This window comes from Prionailurus bengalensis, chromosome A3 (genome assembly GCF_016509475.1).
Source record: "Prionailurus bengalensis isolate Pbe53 chromosome A3, Fcat_Pben_1.1_paternal_pri, whole genome shotgun sequence".
Classification (NCBI taxonomy): Eukaryota; Metazoa; Chordata; class Mammalia; order Carnivora; family Felidae; genus Prionailurus; species Prionailurus bengalensis.
In genome coordinates, this window is record NC_057354.1 from 31,491,599 (window position 1) to 31,511,589 (window position 19,991).

At 44.5% G+C, this 19,991-nt stretch overlaps 1 protein-coding gene across 2 annotated transcripts; it reads right to left on the reverse strand.

Moving 5' to 3' along the window:
• Positions 1-10,762: 10,762 nt before the first annotated feature.
• TMEM230 (transmembrane protein 230) lies at positions 10,763-18,870 on the reverse strand. Of its 2 annotated transcripts, XM_043602843.1 has the most exons (4): positions 18,750-18,866; positions 18,299-18,377; positions 17,286-17,408; positions 10,763-11,811 (listed from the first exon to the last, which is right to left on the reverse strand). In XM_043602843.1, exons 1-4 carry the CDS (start codon positions 18,767-18,769, stop codon positions 11,671-11,673), a joined length of 363 nt encoding a protein of 120 aa, XP_043458778.1. In that variant the 5' UTR covers positions 18,770-18,866; the 3' UTR covers positions 10,763-11,670. The 2 variants fall into 2 exon arrangements, with proteins under 2 accessions (XP_043458778.1, XP_043458777.1); XM_043602842.1 differs by lacking the exon at positions 18,299-18,377 and having other exon boundaries at positions 18,750-18,870.
• Between the last annotated feature and the right edge of the window lie 1,121 nt (positions 18,871-19,991).

The following is a 19,991-nucleotide window of genomic DNA, read 5'->3' on the forward strand; positions in this document are numbered from 1 at the left end:
ATCTTTGCCAGATCTGGCTCTTCAAGGCTTTCTAAGGATCTCAAAGAGCAACAGGACGTTTTTAAAAAAACAAAACAAAACAAAACTTCAAACACAATGAATTCTTTTTTTTTTTTTTAAGTTTTTATTTATTGGGGCGCCTGGGTGGCTCAGTCAGTTAAGTGTCCGACTTCGCCTCAGATCATGATCTCACCGTTGGTGGGTTCAAGCCCCATGTCAGGCTCTGTGCTGACAGCTCAGAGTGTGGAGCCTGCTTCAGATTCTGTGCCTCCTTCTCTCTCTTCCCTTCCCCCCACTCGTGCTCACTCGCTCTTTCTCCTTCAAAAATAAACAAACATTAAAAAAAATTTGTATTTTAAGTTTTTATTTATTTTGAAGGAGAGAGAGAGAGAGAGAGGGAGGGAGAGAGTGTGAGCAGGGGAGGGGCAGAGAGAGAGAGAGAGAGGGAGAGAGAGAATTCCAGGCAGGCTCTGCACTGTCAGCACAGAGCCCAATGTAGGGCTTGAACTCATGAACCGTGAGATCATGACTTGAGCCGAAACCAAGAGCCAGATGCTCAATCGGGCTACCTAGGTGCCCCAAACACAATGAGTTCCAGTTCAATTTCCCTTAAAGAAAAGAAACAAGAGTCCTTTCCAGGGTAGAGATTGAAAAGGAAGGAAGCTAGTCCTGTTTTGAGAGTGGCATAACATATATTTATTGAGCAGTTGTGGTAAATAAGTTAATGAGTGCAGTGGTGCCCATGTCTTTTAACTTGGCTAGGCCAGCAGAAGCGAGAGCAAAGGCCTAGCAACTGGGTTGAATGACAGAGAGGCCACTGGTGATTGGAGGTCCAAGCAGCAAGTATAATGTTGATGACACAAGCTTCTCTGCGCGTGGGTGGTGGGAACACAGCAGAATCCAGGCCCTGCAAGGGTTTGGGGGAAGAAGGAAACATGGTACGAGCAAAGAGCCCGTGGTAAGGATCCGTGCAGGAGAGCAGGAAGTGGGGGAGATAAGAAAACGGGCCCACATACAAGAACGGGGGGAGGCAAGAGGAAGAAAATCAGGGCTCAGTTACTGAAATCATCGCTCACTTTCCTTCTCATCTGTGGCACAAAGAGCAAAGAGAAAAAACGTTCGTGTGTAGCTTTGCTGGGACACCGACAGCTAGATTCCTTTCACCCAGGGCCAACACAGACCTTAGGACCCCGGGCAGTCCTAGGAGAGCGGTTCAGCTTCTCAGGGACAAGCAGGCTGTGCAGACTGACCCACTCTGACCTTTGTCCCATTTGCTAGAGAATGAGGAATCCTGATTGCAGAAGAGAAAGTGAAAAAGCAGAGAAGCAGCATGAGTTTATAATAGGACCCCCCCTGCCCCCCGCCAAACTCAGGGAGTTGATGATGCCAAGTGCCTCTGAAAGTGGAGTTGAGGTCAAGCATACATGAATGGATTGGCTAAAACGTCTAGTTAAAAATTAGACTTTATGTGTTTATGAAAATACAACAAGCTTTTGATTTGTGTACTTTTATGTATGCTATACTTCAATAAAAAGTGAAAAATAAAATGAGTTAAACCCGACCTCTCCTCCCCAACTCTAAGAAACAGGGCAAAGATCACTCCAATACCCTTGCAGAAATCTGGAAGCTTGCTCTTTGCAGAGGGTTTGTGAAATCAGGGTTTTTGACCGAGAGGCTGGGAGATACCATTTACAGGTGAGGTGAGAGCAGCATACTGAGAACAGGGAGTTAAGTAAGTAAAAGTCTGCAGACCGAACGTCGAGACTCCCAACTCTTGTTGCCAACTTTGTTCTGAGGCACTGGTGGCCAGCCCTGTCTGGGAAAGACCAGCCTCAAGGAAAGATCGAAAGTTACTGACCACGAGTATTCCCCAATGAATGGTCCCTGCAGAAGATCCCACAGCCAACAAGGCCCTTCCCCAGGCACAGAAGCTGCACTGGGTTTTGTATCCTGCCTCTGTAACATGAGCTGACAGTCATGGATCACCTGAGAGATAGACACTGAAGTGAAGAAATAGAAAAAGCAACCTAGAGAAAAGAAAGGCATGCAGGGAGAAGGAAACTCCGAAAACAAACCATGAATATCCTCAAAGACATTCATTCATTCATTCAACAAATCTTTTCACTCAACAAAGACTACCAGTGCCCCTTGTGCCAAGCATGGTTCTGAGGTGCTGAGAACATCAGTGAACAAAACAGGTGTTTGCCCTTCTCAGTGGCGTGGGGTGAGGGAGTGGAACAGGACAGAAAGCAATGAAGAACACACACAATAAGTAAAATTAAATAGTGAGCTAGAAAGTGACAATTGCTATGGGTAGCATAGAGTCGGGCAGGAGAAGGGAGCCCGGGAGTGCTGATGCTGTAGGCAGGGGTGGGATGCGAGTGTGGGCAGGTTGCAGTATTATCATGGAGGCCAAGGCATGCCTTACCGAGAAGATGCAATCTGGGCAAAACCTTGAAGGAGTGAGGGATTCTGGGCAGAAGGAATAGGTAAGGCCAAGGTGCCAAGGTGGGAACACTGAGGAGGCTGGTATGGCTGGAACAGAGTGAGCAGGAGGTGGAACAGCCCATGACAGGGAGGCCAGGGGGAGGAGAGATCATGTCAGACCACATCAGCCACTACAGGGACACAGGATTTTTCTGTGAGTCAGATGCAGAGCCACCGAGGTATTTTGAGAGGAATGACATGATAGGACATATTTTCAAAGGACCATTCTGACTGCCATGCTGATAAGTGAATCTTTATGTCTTTTTTTTTTTTTCTTAAATAAGATCTATACCCAACGTGGGGCTTGAACCCACAACCCCAAGGTCAAGAGTCGCATGCTCTACTGACTAAGTCAGCCAGGTGCCCTGATTCATTCACCTGATTCAGGTGTCCAGAATGTTTATGTTGATAATATATTGAGATAAGAAAAGATGTTATGACCACAAAATAAAATTTTGTTGCCATAAAAAGAACACCCAGAACACTGAAGAAAGTCTTTGGACATTAAAACCACGATAGCAAAAAAACAGAAGGTATGACAAAAGAGTTGGAAGATAGAGCTAAGTAAACCTTCCATAAAGGATATCAAAAAGACAAACTATGGAAAAAAGGCAAAAATGTGAAAAATAGGAGAGAAAAGGTAAGGACCAATGGCTAAAGAAACAATCCCAGAAACAGAAAACAGAGGCCTTTGAGTGAAGGAGCTTATCAAAGAAATTGATTTCAGAAAATCCCCTAACACTAAAACATGTGAGCTTCCAGAGTGCCTGTGCTGGAGAAAAACAGGCCATCAACAAGACATGTCATTGTGAAATGTCAGAACACTGAATGCCATCCTACAGGCATCCGGGGAGAAAAACAGTAACAAAAGGAAGAACCGAGAATCGGAGAGGCACCAGACATCTCCACAGAAGTCACATGAGAAGTCACACTGCAGTCACATCCTTACCTCTGGGGGACAATAAGCAGGCAGAGAACAGGGCAGCAGGCTCCGGAGAGAGTTCAAGATGACACGGATAGAATTCCAGGGGATGCACATGGAAATGGTGGGATCAAATGGCTTGAATTAGTGACAGTTACGTAGAAAGTAAACAAACAACAGGATTGTTAACTCCAGGGAAAACTAAAGGTTGTGCCAGAGGGGAGAAGTAAGTCATAATACGTGTCCTGGCTAAGCTGCAAATAGGGTTTATATATTCTTAGTCATGTCAACATTTAATGTTGATCCGATCTGAGTCACGCCATTATGCAGAGGAAAGGGACGACTGCAAGGATGTGAGTATGATGGGAGACAAGGAGGGAACAGAGCAAAATCTCCATTTTCTATCAGATAAAGTCAATTGATTAGGCCTAGTACTGAAAAATTGCGAAGGGGTAATATAAACACTTTTTGTTGAACTCTCAAAGTCAATACAAAGAGATTCAGGCGGAAGAACAGAAGGAGGGTGGCTTGTCCCTTGGAGGACGAGGCAGAAGGGGTTGCTAAGAACTGCTGATTTTCATAACGAGCCTGGTGTAACTATTTAACTTCGTAAGATATGTGCGCTGATCGTTTTGAGAAAAAGAAAACAAAATTTGAAAAGAAAACTCCATAGCTTCTCATTCCTTAGCTGGTCACAACCTAGTCCCACTCAATCTAGGCAACCTAATCCCCACTCTCCCAGTGCCCTGCCTGGACACAGCACACCCATTGCCAGTTGGGGTTCAGCCCAAGTTCCTTCCCACCTGCCCGGGGTCTAGCTCAAGTCCCGTCTCCACCAGGCCCTTCAGAGCCTGCTGAACCTCCTTTCCTTTCTAATCCACTTAGCAGAGCAACACTTTTCTAAATTAGCATGTATTAATATTACTTATTACATTTGGTTAGCTAGATCAGGTATGGATCTCTTCTCCCTAAGTAAGTTGCAAACTTCTGGAGGAAGTCCACGATTCTTTTTTTGATGCCTGGCAAATGTCTACAGTAGGTGCCCAAAAAACATTCCATGAATCAACTTAAAAGTATTCAGGGGGTGCCTGGGTGGCTCAGTTGATTAAGCATCTGACTCTTGATTTCAGCTCAGGTCATGATCTTGCAGTTCGTGAGTTCGAGTCTCACACTGGGCTCTGCGTTGACAGTGCTGAACCTGCACAGGATTCTCTCTTTCTCCCTCTCTCTCTCTGCCCACCACCCCCCCCTCCCTGCCTCTATCTCTCTCTCAAAATCAACTTTTAAAAAAAGTAGAATTCAAGGTGAATTAACAGACAGATTTAAAACAAAGTCTGGAGATAAAATAAGATTAGATTAAGGCTGGGACTGAAAACAGAGCTGCCTTCTAAGCTTTGTGGTCTACTTTTTTTGGTTAATGTTTCCAAGTTGACTTGTTTTAATAAGGAGATATTTTGCTCCCAATGTACTCTCAGGTTTCAAGTTTTGGTGACCCGGGCCTTGGAAAGTAAATGCAATCTGCTCTGCCCCAAACCTATGTGACTCTAGAGACTTTGTGCCTGCCTTGTTCTTCTACATTGCAAGACCCCGATCTCTGTGCTTTGAGAAGTTAACTTTTTTTAGGGCCAATCGATGAGATAAGACTGGAGGAGAGAGACTCCCCGGCCCCTTGCCGGAGGCGGGGCATAAACACCGGGAGAGCAATACAGAGGAAGACCATCTTGAGTCAATGTTCAGAATGAGCAGGAGTCCTTGATCTTGGGCCAGCATCATTCCGTGCTCTTTTGGTGTCAATGTGGCTGCCCTCCGCCATTAAATGGGGAAATACTTGGCATTATTCTGACATGCCCAAGAAGGGGAAACTTGGAACTCTCAGCAAGTACCCTGTCAATATGTTCTTAAGTCTTAAAAGGCTCACATCATGGCTCAGGGGACAGGAGCCTGCAGTTATATCCAGAGACGTGACTCAGCCCCAGCTCCTCATGGTTACAACTCTTGCCCGGTGCCAGTCACCTTCCCAACTCTGCCAGGCCACAAACCCTGCTAGCAGTGTTGGTGATTCCACCGTTGTCACCTTTTCAGTTGGGGGGGGGGGGGGCCACTGGTCCCGAGGGTGCTGGTCTAAGTGCAAACTCTGTGGATACTAATCCCAGGGAAAACCCTCTCAAAAGATGAGCACTTGAGCCAGGACTGGAGCATTTTCTAGCTGGCTCTTCTCCAGTTAGTGAGAGGGATGAAAGAATGGAGGCACTGGAGACCCACCCAGCCAGGGAGGAAAGCCAGCACCTCCAGTGTTCAGGGTAAACTAAGCCACCAGGCCTGGCTTCCATTGAAACTGCCAGAAAACAGATCCTGCCTCTCACGGGGTCCTAAATTACACTACCTCTGGAACACTAGAGTGTGCTTCCCCTCCTGCCATGGCCCTTCCCCATCTGCGGGACTTCCATTTTGATTTCTCACTGCTCACACAAAGGATCTTCACAAAACCTTCTTGCGTCGTGTCCAGGCCATTTCTAGGAAACTTCCTCAAGACACCGGGAGTTACTGTTTCAGCTGGAGAGTAATGGTGGATCAAGGAGAAGGAGCTACAAATTCTGGGTGCCCCCCCCCCTCAGCCATTGGTGCTAAGGGGAGGTCTAGCCCCAAAGGGAGGAAACAGATTAGGAGGCACAGGGCACCAAATCATTGCTTCTCAGGCACTGACACGCAGTGCACCCCCTGAACGTCTTGTTTAAATGCAGGTTTGGATTTGGCAGGGGTGGGGCAGGCCCAAGCTTCTGCATATCTAACTCCTGGTCCACAGGCCACACTTTGAATAGCAAGGGGCAAGACTGAGGAGGGACAGTGGAGAGGGAGGTGAAACTAGGGACTACGGGAAGAAAGGCGAGGGAAGGCCAAGCTCCAGGGTGACACGGTCCGATGGCACTACAGCTGCACCACCTCTGGTCTCCAGGGCCCTCTCTGCAGGGCCTTCCTGGGCAGGGCCTCCGTTGGCCGCACTGCGGTGCTTTGGTCCTTTCCCTTTGCCTCTCGTTCCACGGGACTGGAGCACACAGCCTCCCAGCTGCATGCTGGAGAGGGGCCAGGGTCCGGAGACCTCGTCACACCTCCGGTTCCGTCAGGGGAGCCCTGCCTCAGCTGGGGCCGACCACCACGCCAGCTCTGCCCAACGCCAGCCAGGGCAGTTCGGCCACGGAACAGAAGATTCTTCAGGTTGGCCCCAGGGATACGGATGGGCTTTCTCCCCTCCCGAGCCTCACCCCAGGCACTGCTCCCTGAAGCCAAAGGGGTGATTGTCTTCACCTTCTCATACCGCAGCCTCCATTTACTGAGTGCTTACTACGTGCCAGACTCTGGTTGAAGCCCCCTCCCACATTAACCTAATCTTCACAACTACCCTAGGAGACAGGACTTGGTTTATCCCCCACTAGATAAGGACACTGAAGCTCGAGACGTAATTTGTCCAACAGCTCCCAGCTAACAGGATTCGGTCTACCCCTCCTACCCTTGGCATTAAACCATAATGTGAGGCCAGGAGCCTGTGGGACTCTAGGAGAGAGGCCTCAGGATAGTTTAGAGGACACAAGACAACCCAGGTGAGTTTAGTTTAGGGCACTTGGAAGGTCAGCAGAAAGTCAAAACTGTTATTGTCCCCCTACCAGCTTCCCTCATTGCACAGGAACAGCAGGCTCTTCTGTGCCAGCTGGCAGGGGACACGGCAGGACCCTGGAGGGAACACAGGATGCCTGGGAACTGGGTTCAATGGCCTGAGCAGAGGGTGCCAGGCGGAGACTCGGCTCACCAGGCGGCACCCAATCTTTCTGAAGAGCAGCTGGCCTGCCAGGCAGCCGATGGGAGGGTCATTTGGGAACGTCTGAGTCAAACGGTACCAGCCCAACTGTCCACACCTCAGAGGAGCGGCACATAGCATCCTGATGTGCAAATGTGCTCTCAACGTTGGTTCTCCATTTATTTTATTTTGTTAATGTTTTTTTAATGCTTATTTACTTTTGAGAGAGAGACAGAGTGCGAGAGGCAGAAGGGCAGAGGGGGAAGTCACAGAATCCAAAGTGGGCTCCAGGCTCTGAGCTGTCAGCACAGAGCCTGACGCGGGGCTCGAACTCACGGAGTGTAAGATCATGACCTGAGCTGAAGTCAAACGCTTGAGTCACCCAGGTGCCCCGTGGTTCTCCATTTAATAAACCAAAGTGCCCACAAACACTGGGCTGGACTTGGTGGGTCCCTAAGACACTCTCAGCCTTTAGTGAAGAAAATTAACAGGTTGGGTATAAAGGTAACCAAGCAACGGTGGGGACTTTGGTGAACTGGAGAACGCTGCTCAGATGAAGCTGCTTTACTACCTTGCTGCAGTTGGTTGGGGCCTCTCATAAGGAAGAACAATCTGTTGATTTTTCAAGAAGAGCCCCAAAGCAAGGTAGTGTGAACCTTCCCATTTTTGAAAACAAAACGCAGGCCAACACCTGCGGCCACTAGTTTGCAACCTCTGCTCCGCTGCCTCCACCGTCTAACAAACCCTGGCAGAAAGCAAGCAGTCAATATGCGTCTGCCACGTGCCCAGGTGAAGCTCATCCAGAGGCAATGGGTCTGAACCTGCATTAGACGTAGAACAGCTGATCCAATCGGGGAGGATTTTTAGCCTTGGAAGTGACTAAAGAGAGAGGCCTAACAGTTGTTGCAGATAAGAAAATCCTCATAAAGCTAGAGCACATGGTTTGGCCAACACTGTAAGCGGGGAGACGGGGAGAGGAAGGCTGCTTTCGTAAAGTGTACAATTGACCTCGGTCCCCACTGCTGCTGTCTATAGCTCTGCCCACCCCCCATACCCCACTTCTTTACTTGTCCAGGCCTTGAAGGCATCTATCTGGCTTTCACACTTGGTAAGGGGAATTCAGACTTTGCCTTCATAGGAGTACCAAATGTCCAACCTATTAGCTAAGAACATTATCCAACGCAAGTGTTTTTTCCAAGGATTAAAATGAAACAGAGTATGTAATAAAAGTGCTTGGCACAACATCTGGCAAAGTGTTCAAGAAACATTCATATTGGGGCGCCTGGGTGGCGCAGTCGGTTAAGCATCCGACTTCACCCAGGTCACGATCTCGCGGTCCGGGAGTTCGAGCCCCGCGTCGGGCTCTGGGCTGATGGCTCAGAGCCTGGAGCCTGTTTCCGATTCTGTGTCTCCCTCTCTCTCTGCCTCTCCCCCGTTCATGCTCTGTCTCTCTGTGTCCCCAAAATAAATAAACGTTGAAAAAAAAATTTAAGAAACATTCATATTATGAAGGTTTAGATGTTTTCTTTTTTATGAGATTTTTTTTAACGTTTATTTATTTCTGAGACAGAGAGAGACAGCATGAGTGGGGGAGGGGCAGAGAGAGAGGGAGACACAGAATCTGAAACAGGCTCCAGGCTCTGAACTGTCAGCACAGAGCCTGATGCGGGGCTCGAACTCACAAACCGTGAGATCATGACCTGAGCTGAAGTCGATCGCTCAACCGACTGAACCACCCAGGCGCCCCGATGTTTTCTTTTTTAACTTTGAGAGAGTGAGCGCGCAAATGAGGGAGCACAAGCGAGGGGAGAGAATCCTAAACAGGCTCCGTGCTGTCAGCACAGAGCCTGACTTGGGGCTCGATCTCATGAACCTGACCTGAGCCAAAGATCATGACCTGAGCCAAAGTCGGACATGAACTGAATGAGCCACCCAGGCGCCCCTAGTGTAGATTTTTTAAAAGAGCATGGCTGATCTCCATGGATATGGAAATAACTGCCAAACAAAGTAAGTGTGGGGGGGGGAGCAGGTGGGGGGGAGGAAATTATAGACCTATACAACGGGAACTTGACTTTTAAAAAAGGATATGTACGTTCATGTGCTTAGAACACTTCTGGAAAGGTGTGTTAGACAACCTTACAGACTGAGTCTGGGGAACAAATATTTACCTTCTACCACAAAATGCTTAGTTCTCATTTTATACCCTTCTGTTCCATTTTGAGTGTTTTCCCCTTACTAGCAGCATCACTGCCCTTATTAAAAGGACCAAATAATTTGGTCTGCCCAAAACCTTCTGGTCTGAGCTTTGCTTTGCAAACAGTTCCCAGGATAAAGTGTAATAGATCTCAAAGTCTCCAGTGTCAAGGCCCAGGAACTTCAATTAGAGTACTGGGCTCCCCAGCCTCCTCTCCTATTACCAAATGCATCTAACTTTGGAGGCTGCTTCAGGCCACCCCTGCTTTGTCCGTTTTCTGTGCCCTAGGTTTTTTTTTTTTTTTTTTCCTTCCCCATGTGCACTTTGCTCTGTGGATAGTATCACCTAGCTTTTAGATACTGTTCCAACAGTGACTACCCACTTTCTGTCTCTGGCCTAGTCTCCCTCCTGAACTCCAGATCCATGCTTTGCAATTGCATATTCAACAGTTCCATGTGGATGGAAAGTACACATGTAAAATTGAACACATCCCAAACTGAATTCATCTTCCCCAATAGACCTGTTCCACCCACAGCCCTCCAAATCTGTTGATGGCACTTCCAGGCTGCTAGTCACCCACGTTCATAAGCTTATGGTAAAAGGACAACTGAGCAGCAGTCCGACCCACAATGCCAGTTATCTAAAAATGAAGATGGCCCTGGGTACTGGGATCAAAAATATATAATCACTGAACTAAAGGGTATTATGCTAAGCAAAATCAGTCAGAGAAAGGCAAATATCAGATGATTTCACTCATGTAGGATTTAAGAAAAAAAACAGATGAAGATGGGGGAAGGGGAAAATAAGATAAAGACAGGGAGGCAAACCGTAAGAGACTCTTAAATATAGAGAACTGAGGGTTGCTGGAGGGGAGGTAGTTGGGGGGATGGGCTAAATGGGTGATGGCCATTAAGGAGGGTACTTGCTGGGATGAGCACTGGTTGTTATATATAAGTGATGAATCACTAAATTTTACACGTGAAAGAAAGAAAGAAAGAAAGAAAGAAAGAAAGAAAGAAAGAAAGAAAGAAAGAAAGAAAGAAAGAAAGAAGGAAAGAAAGAAAGAAAGAAAGAAGGGGGACATACAATCATTAAACTGTTTTCTGAAGTAAGGGGTGCCTGGGTGGCTCCGTCAGTTGGGTGTCAGACTTCAGCTCAGGTCATGATCTCAAGGCTGGTGGGTCTGAGCCCTGCGTCAGGCTCTGTGCTGACAGCTCAGAGCCTGGAGCCTGCTTTGGATTCTGGGTCTCCCTTTCTCTCTGCCCCTCCCCTGGTTGCACTCACTGTCTCTTTCTCAGGAAATAAACATTAAAAACAATTTTTTTTAAATGTTTTCTGAAATACACTTAAAAGTAACATGTTTTAAGTCTAGGATTTAGATATTGGCATTTTAATTTCTTTTGATTATGTCACTTTTTGCAAGCTAGGAAACAGAATCAAACTAAGGCAGTCTATAGTCCTCTAGGGATCCAGGTCGAGTCTTGGGATCTTCAGCAGAATGATATCATAATATAAGGTGCTAACAACAGGCTTATAATCTCTAAATGATAACCACTTATCTGTACCTCTTCCTTAGGAAACAGCCAAAAGTTCAGTCCTTAAAGGCATGGTATACAGAACACCTTGATCTACAAAGAACAGAATGACCCAAATGATATGCTGGCCAGCTTACTGGTAGGCCAAATCAGAGCTAAGGATGGATGAACAGAGCAAGTGTCTACCTTTTGGAAACTTGATCTGAGATTTTAAAAAGTCCTGGCTGCTGCTAATAAGAAACCAAGTAAAACTGCACCCACGCTGACACTTGATTTTGCCAAGATCTTCCACTAGAACACAAAGTTAGAGATGAGTGTAGGGATAAGATACTTCAATGTTTTCAAAATAAATTACTAGTAACAGGAAGTCTGAGACACTGAATTCTTAAAAGGAAATTCTTCTAAAAAGGATGGTAGCAGTAACTCTTCCCACTACAGAATAACCTCCTGCTTTCCCACACCACGAACACTGCCACCCTTCCAAGATACATATTCGTGTGGGCAAACTTGTCAGCTTTTGCTAGGGCCAGGAGACGAAAAACAGAGCATGCCCTAATTAGTTAATTGGTAACTGTAAGCTCAGTTGACATCCTGAGGATGGACCCATAAAATCTGGCCATTCTTTTGTTGAACGTCTGCAACTTGCAGAATTCTTTAGCCCTTAACCACAGTTTCTGCTCAGTATCTTAAAGCTGGTCTCAGTCCCATCTGTGACTCTTCTCCTCAGGGTTGAGGGCAGGTGCTAGTCATCAAAATCTGGAATGTCATCGTAGGAGTAACCCCGGTAGCCTTTGGATGCATAGTAGGCGATGCGCAGGTGGTAAAATCCTGGCAGGAACACCAGGATGCCAATGATCAGGACGGGAACGGCCCGGTCTGCCCCCTGGTGGCAGAAGGAGGCAAACACATTAGCACCACACAAATCGTAAATTTTAAATAAAGCCATGGGTTCAATCCACATATCAGTATTTTACTCTTCAGGATATTTCCTTTGGGTAGAATACCCAAATATACCAAAGGGAACAGGTTTACATCTCTTTTCCTCCTTATTATAAAATGTAGAAAAACTGCAAAGCACTAAATATTATAAAGAAAGAACTTATTTCTAGTTCTCCATTCTAGTTTTTAGTTGTAAACACACCATACCCTGTGCCCTATTTTCACAAGCAATTGCCAAAATATTATGAAAAGCTCTTCATTGGGAGATATGCAAAACGGTGAAAACAGTCAGAAGTTACAAACTTCCAGTTACAAAATAAGTAAGTTCTGGAGATGCAATGTAGAGCATGTGATCACAATTAACAATACTGTGTTTTATGTTAGAAAGTTGCTGACACAGATCTTAAAAGTTCTTATCACAAAAAAAAACCTGTAACTATGTGTGGTGATGATTATCTCCCAATCTATACATATATTGAATCATGTCGTACACCTGAAGCTGATACATTATATGTCAACTAATGGTGTCTATCATTCCACTGTAATGGATACACCGCAATTTTACTCAACCACACCTCTCTCTCTCTCTCTCTCTCTCTCACACACACACACACACACACACACGGCCGACTGCACAGAATACCACAATAAACTTCATCTGCATTTTTCAGAGTATTTCTTTAGTGTATATTCCCATGAGCACAATTCCCAGGTCAAAGAGGAAGGAATGATGTTTAGTCTCTTTATCAGCAGGGCTTCAAATATTTGGGGAGTTCCCTGAAGGCAAGGACTTTGTTCATCCCTGTATTCCCAGCTGCACCCAACATGTAAGTGTACTGAATGAATCCACCTTTATAAAACTGCTCTGTGTCTTGTCTTTATGTATAGTTTTAAACGTTTATACAGTTAAACCTATCCTCTTTTTCTTTTGTGATTTTTCCCATTATTTGTAGGCTTTCCCTCATCTAAAGATTTAAACCCAATCTAAAAATCTCATTTAAACAGGGCTACTTACACAATGTACACTGATAGGTTAGCTACTCTGTATAATTTCGGTTGCTTCATTCAAAAACAGCAACAGGAGTATTTACCTCCCATGGTTACAGAAAAACGAGAGGAGGTAATACATGTAAGGTAAGCAGCCTCAGCTGCACACAATGACTCAACAAGCTTAAAACCCAGGAAGGAAAAAAACAAAACAAAACAAGAAAAGAGAAGTTGAAGGGGCTCTCTCAGGCCAAAGATGGGACTATGTGAACATCAACACAACACAATTGATATACTTGGTGCTACTTTTGTTTTCTTGTTTTTCCTGCTTCTTTTATCTTTTGCAGGATATTGACTGTACATCCCTAAAAGGACATATCCTAAGGATTAAAAGAATTACAAAGAAAACTTACATCGCATTCAGCCTTTTTTTTACTTAGCATTAACATTCACACTTATTTTAAAGCTATTATATGTGTAACATACACTAAGCTAAGGAAGGCAAGATATCGCGATCATCAGGACAGGCATACATATAAAAATCAAAGAAATTGAGTTCAACTCTAATCTTAAATTTTTTACTTGAAATTGTCGTCTAAAAAGTATCTATTTCCTGGGGCGCCTGGGTGGCTCAGTCAGTCAAGCGTCTGACTGTGGCTCAGGAACTCGCAGTTCCTGAGTTCAAGCCCTATGCCGGGCTCTGCTGTCAGCGTGGAGCCTGCTTGGGATCCTCAGTCTCCCTCTCTTCTGCCCCTCTCCCATGTGTACTCAGGCTCGCTCTCTCTCTCTCTCAAATACAAATAAACACGAAAAAAAAAGGTATCACGGTGCCTGGGTGGCTCGGTCGATTAAGCATCTGATTTCAGCTCAGGTCATGACCTGAGTTTGAGAGTTTGAGCCACACTGGGCTCAGTGCTGATACCTCAGAGTATGGAGCCTGCCTCAGATTCTGTGTCTCCCTCTCTCTCTGCCCCTGCCCCATTTGCATTCTGCCTCTCTCTCAAAAATAAACATTGGGGCGACTGGGTGGCTCAGTCGGTTAAACATCCGAATTCGGCTCAGGTCATGATCTCATGGTTCGTGGGTTCAAGCCCCACATTGGGCTCTGTGCTTACAGCTCAGAGCCTGGAGCCTGTTTCAGATTCTGTGTCTCCCTCTTTCTCTGACCCTCCCTGTTCATGCTCTCTCTGTCTCAAAAATAAATGAATGTTAAAAAAAATAATAATAATTAAAAAGAATAAATAAACATTGAAAAATTTTTTTTAAAAATCTATTTCCTAATTCTGTCACTGAAAAGGCCCAGAAACTATGAAAACCAAAGCATGAGTACCATTAATGACCAATTTGTGACCTCTCTAAATCTACCTCCTATAAAGAAACCAGGGCTCCTCAGAGAACTGGTTGTTTATTAGTTGGGGGACAGGCAATGTACAGATGGGCCTAGGATAACCTGCTGTGCCAGAAAGCAAAAAAGCTATTAAAGACTATGTGGGTCAGGTTTAAAAGACACAAGAGTAACACACAGAGGTCCTACTGGCAAAATACGGGACAGTTTAGATATTAAAAAGAATAGGGACTAGGACTGAGACAAATATGTAAAAAACATGAGTTTATAATGATTCTAACCATTTGATCACCTATTGACCTTGCAAGGTATGTTTTTATAAAAGTTGTGAAAGAGGAATAAACATTCTTCCTACCTTCACTACACATATTATATTCTGGGGTAATCAGATAGATTTGAAAAGTTCTTTATAGCAGAATTTCAGCTGATAAATGCAGAAAATGACCGAACTGGATTCATTAGTATAAAGGGTGATGGAGAAGTTTATAATAAATGAATTAGGCTGAAGACATTCAAACACAACAATTTATCTTAACAGCAACTGAAAATCAGGATAACCATTATGTGCTTCCTAATGCAACGCAATGGTTCTCAAAATGAGGTCGATGCAATACCAGCAATACTGGGAACTTGTTAGAAATGCAGATTCTGACAACCTACCTACAGAACTGGAATCTCTGGGAGTGGAACCAAGGAATCCATGTGTTAACAAGTCTGCCAGTTGATTCTGATTAACACTGAAGTTTCAGAACCAATCTGCCATAGTAAATACACAGCACCTCCTTACAAAATAGTCTTCCTCAAACAAAACTAAACACGAATCTGTGTACACAAACCCCAAAAGCTAACAAAAATATGAAGAAGAACAAGGTCAAAGATAATAAGATAGCGCCCTTGGATTTATGTAAAAACTGTTACAGATGTATACTGAAGATGCACACTCAGGAATACCAGCAAAATGTGGGGTGCCTGGTTGGCTCAGTCAGTTAAGACTTCAACTCTTGATTTCAGCTTAGGTCATGATCTCATGATTCACGAGATCGAGCCCCAGGTTGGGCTCTGTGCACAGTGTGGAGCCTGCTTGCGATCCTCTCTCTTTTCCTCTCTATCCGCTCCTTCCCCACTTTCTCTCTTGCTCTCCCTCTCTCGAAATAAATGAATAAACTTGAAAAAGAAACCAAACCCATTTTTACCCTTACTTACAAAGCAGTCTTTTGAAAAACCACACAAGGCAAACAAATTATCCAAGGTAAAATGATATTTGCTGCATGTGGATCTCACCTGCAATCTCAAATTTTATAATTAAACTGATACTGCATGTTGCAATGAAAGTTAACTGAAGGCACAGTCTTGAAGTGAAGTGTTCAAACGCAGATTGCAGCAAGTAAGCATCTGGCGGCCATTTAATAATTTTAAATAGATTAAGAACCAAAAGCAGATCAGATACATTTTTCTTTAATTTTAGAGAGAGAGAGAGCACACAAGGAAGGGAGAAGGGCAGAGACGGGGGGAGAGGGAGAGAGAGAAGGAGGGAGAGAGGGAGAGGAGGGAGAGAGGGAGAGACAGAGAAGGACAGAGAGAGAGAGAGAGAGAGAGAGAGAGAGAGAGAGAGAGAGAGAGAGAGAATGAATCTTAAGCAGGCTCCATGCTCATTGTAGAGCCTGACTGGGGCTTGATCTCACAAATCATGAGACCATGACCTGAGGTGAAATCAAGAGTCAGCTGCTTAACCAACTGAGCCACCCAGGCACTCCAGATACATTTTTTAAAAGCCACATGCAGGGGCTCAGGTCATGATCCCAGGATCATGGGATCAAGCCCTGAATCGGGCTCTGTGCTGAGTATGAGTGTGGAGCCTGCTTATGATTCTGTCTCCTTCTGCCCCTCCCCCTTGCTGTCTCCAAAAAAAAAAAAAAAAAAAAAAAAGCCACATGCAGCCACTTTATTGCAACATGCTATTCCTCATTTCTCTAATGCCCACAGTTTCAGCTCTTGACTATGTTCCCTCTGCAGAGTAATAGGACCATCATCCCCTGGCCTGGTGCGTGTTGAAGAACAGACATAGGGGCGCCTGGGTGGCTCAGTCGGTTAAGCGTCTGACTTCAGCTCAGGTCACGATCTCGCGATCCGTGAGTTCGAGACCCGCATCAGGCTCTGGGCTCATGGCTCAGAGCCTGGAGCCTGCTTCCTATTCTGTGTCTCCCTCTCTCTCTGCCCCTCCCCAATTCATGCTCTGTCTCTCTCTGTCTCAAAAATAAATAAACGTTAAAAAAAAAAAAATGAAGAACAGACAACCCGGAGCACCTGGCTCTTGGTTTCAGCTCAGATCAGGGGTTTGTGAGTTCAAGCCGTGCATCGGGCTCTGTCAATACAGGCTCAGTATTGACAGTGCGGAGCCTGCTTGGAATTCTCTCTCTCCCTCGCTCTCTGCCCCTCCCCTACTCACACACACGCTCTCTCAAAGTAAATAAATAAATTCTTAAAAAAAAAAGTAGACATAACTTATGATCACTATTACTTCAGAACAACCTGGACACTCTGTATTAGTGTTTGTATGTAGCCTGAGAGATAGAAACACCAAATATCACTTTAGGTTTTGAAGATAAAATACTGAATCGTAACAGGAACTCCAACCAAACCCAGTGTAGGAAGGATAAGACTCATGAGTCGCAAGTCCTGGCTTGGTCAGTGGCCCCAGACCTATACAAGCCTCACTGCTTCTCCCCAAACCCTGGCATGCAAAATTATAATAACACATTCTACTCCAGTTACAGCCTTTATCCATCAGGAGTCCTCAATGCCAGGCTTGGCTTTGCTGTCCCAAATTATGACAGTCGGAAAACTGCCCAACATCTCAGAGGGAAAATTTGCCTACCTGCTCCCACCCACCTCATAGAAACCGTGGGACAAGCTTGTTGTTGCTCAAAACAAAGATACACGTGTTTTGTGGTCAGAGAACAAAATCTAGAAGAAAATAGTTTTCTTCTTACCGCTGGAATCTGCTGTACTAGATAAGAATATAAAACAGAGCCCAGACTCACACTTTAAAGATTTTACGGCACATTCCCACAAATGCTTCTGCTTACCCCTTTGCTGATATAGCCTGCCAACAGGAGGGAGCCTATGATAATGAGAAAAGCGCCAATCAAAAACAGCACCGTAGCAAGTGCAATGGCCTTATATGGGATCTTAGGAGGGCTCTTCTTAAACTGGAAGAGAAACAAAAAAAGGCAGAGCATTATGAAAACACCAGGACTCAGACACTGTAAAACAGGGAAGATAATAAGAACCAATCTGGATGCTTTGTGTGCCTTGAAGGAAGTCCTACTACTCAGTACAGCTCTGGGACAGAAAGGAAAGGGACAAGCAGGAGGTGTTATTGCTCTAACAGTCACTCAAAGGAATCCCGGCAAAATGTTACTCTTTCTACTTCTAATCTCATTCCACATACCATTCACTGTACCATAAGAAAATATTTTCTTACAAAAACAAAAGACACTTCATGGTCATTCACTGATTAGACATAGGTTTATTAGATGCCTGGCACATGGAAGGCTGTACTAATCTACAGGGATTGGAGAGTGAACATCATGCTCTGGAGAAGTAAAAAAAAAAAAAAAAAAAAAAAAAAGTAATGTCTGGCATTCAAAGTTAAGTCAGCATATAGTCAAAAGGTTTTAAAAATAGCTTTTTCTCAAGCATTACTTGCCTGCCCCATGAAGTAACCTGACTTGTATTTAATAAGTTTGATTCAAAGTTAAGATCAGAGAAAAGCTTTCTAAGGTGTGCTTCATCTGACCTAACTGGCTGGAAGCTTCCCAGATGTATACTTTAAAACAAAACAAAACAAAACAAAACAAAACAAAATCTCTCTCCTTCAAGTGTGGGTCCAAAGAATGCCAAGAATAATTGATTTTTTTATATTTAAAGGGATGGGTTCCTGCTACTTCCTCCTTGGCCCTGGTCCCACCTAAGGTATTCTGAGGGGAAGTGGACAAAAGAAGATGTTACACCATTAAGTATTTTATAAACAACGATCAGGGTAGGATACAAACTTAATAAATATTCTGTTTTACTTACTGTTTGCCACAAAAAATACCTTTAATAAATTGGATCTCATGACATCAGGAAAGAAGGAAGATTCCCACAATCTGCTGGCTTTAGCAGTGAGTTTCTCCCTTAAAAGATGAACTGGCTTTGACTAAAGTGTAAATGAACCAATGACATAGTCCTTAGAAAAATTCTACTTAACAAAACATAATCTGAGTATTTTCCAGATACACTAGATAAAATTTGCAAGTACTGGGCTCTGGTGTCATGTGTCACAACTAAAAATTCTTAGAAATGAACAATATTTATATTGGTTTGAAACTGCTCTACTAAGGTCCTTCCTTCTGCAAACTATGGCTGAAAGGATCTCAGGGCTTAGTTTCTTTCTTGCTGCTCCTTCTAATCCCCAAGGGCTTAGCAAAACCTCCACCTGCAAGGCCTTCCTGCTAACTCAACAGAAACAGAGCCAGCTGGTCTGATCAGCTCCCTTCTGCATTTACCTGAAGGTCAATGTAGCCATCGTCTGTGCTGGAGAGCCTTGAGTATTTCACTTTACTACTGGGGATTCCAGTAGCCAGGTTGGTACGAGACGGCATCATAACACACTGACACAGCTACAGTCTGAAAACAAAGAAAACTGTTATTGTCTGCAAATGACAACACTGTGTTACGTATACTGGATATACTGGCATTTGGGGCTGTGATGTCACACAAAGCAACTGGCAATTTCTGCTCCGCTGCACTTAAAATCTGATATTCCTTTGACAAAGTGAAAACATTCTCATTATGCATCTACTTTGGTTTGTCCTGGTGGAATGAGAGCCAAGACATTTACCAAGAAGCAGACCTCATGTTTACCTTGTCACCAATGTCCCCCTGACTCCTAATTTTTCCAAATTCACAGAGAGTAGGTGGAAGAGTGGTGACTTAAATCTAAATCTGACACCAAAGTCCACATTTTCAGTCATTCTGCTATTGTACTGCCTGGCCCTGTCCCTGCTTCAGGAAAAAGCAAGAGGAGCATATATTCTAGGGATACTCCTATTTGCCAGGAAGGGAGAGAGGGTGGAATGTGGAATATGGAATACACTCACATTAGCATTTTGTTGATTCCCCCTGATGGGTATCATTCTTTTTTTTTTTTAAGTTTATTTATTTTGAGAAGGGGGAGACAGTGCATGTACAAGTGAGGGAGGGGCAGAGAGAGAGAGGGAGAGAGAGAGAGACTCCCAAGCAGGCTCCGCATTGTCCGCACAGAGCCGACTTTGGGGCTTAACTTACAAACCATGAGATCATGACCTGAGCTGAAGTCCACGTTTAACCCAATGGGCCACCCAGGAGCCCTGGATATTATTCTTTTAATGCAAAGATCTGTAGAGCTTCTTGTAAATGTGGCTATCAGCACTATGGGTTCTGGTTATCAGCACTGTACCAGTGCCTTCTGATTTGCCTGTCTTTCTGCCCCACCCCTAGCACTAAAAGTAGTGATTTCATTTTCCAAATTACTTCTCTAGCTCCCTGAAACAAACAAAAACTTGTTTTTTCCAAAATATTCAAAACCAACTTCAGTAATGAAATGACTATTTTGTCACTAGTTTAAGAGATAGCAGATAAGATTAAAAACAATGACACTTTAATTGGAAAACGTCTGTAATTTGTGCACTTTTCCTCCATAAAATCAAATTTATATGAATAAAACAAGTAAATCTATTTTGACTGTGAAGCTATTTCTAAAGGGGAAA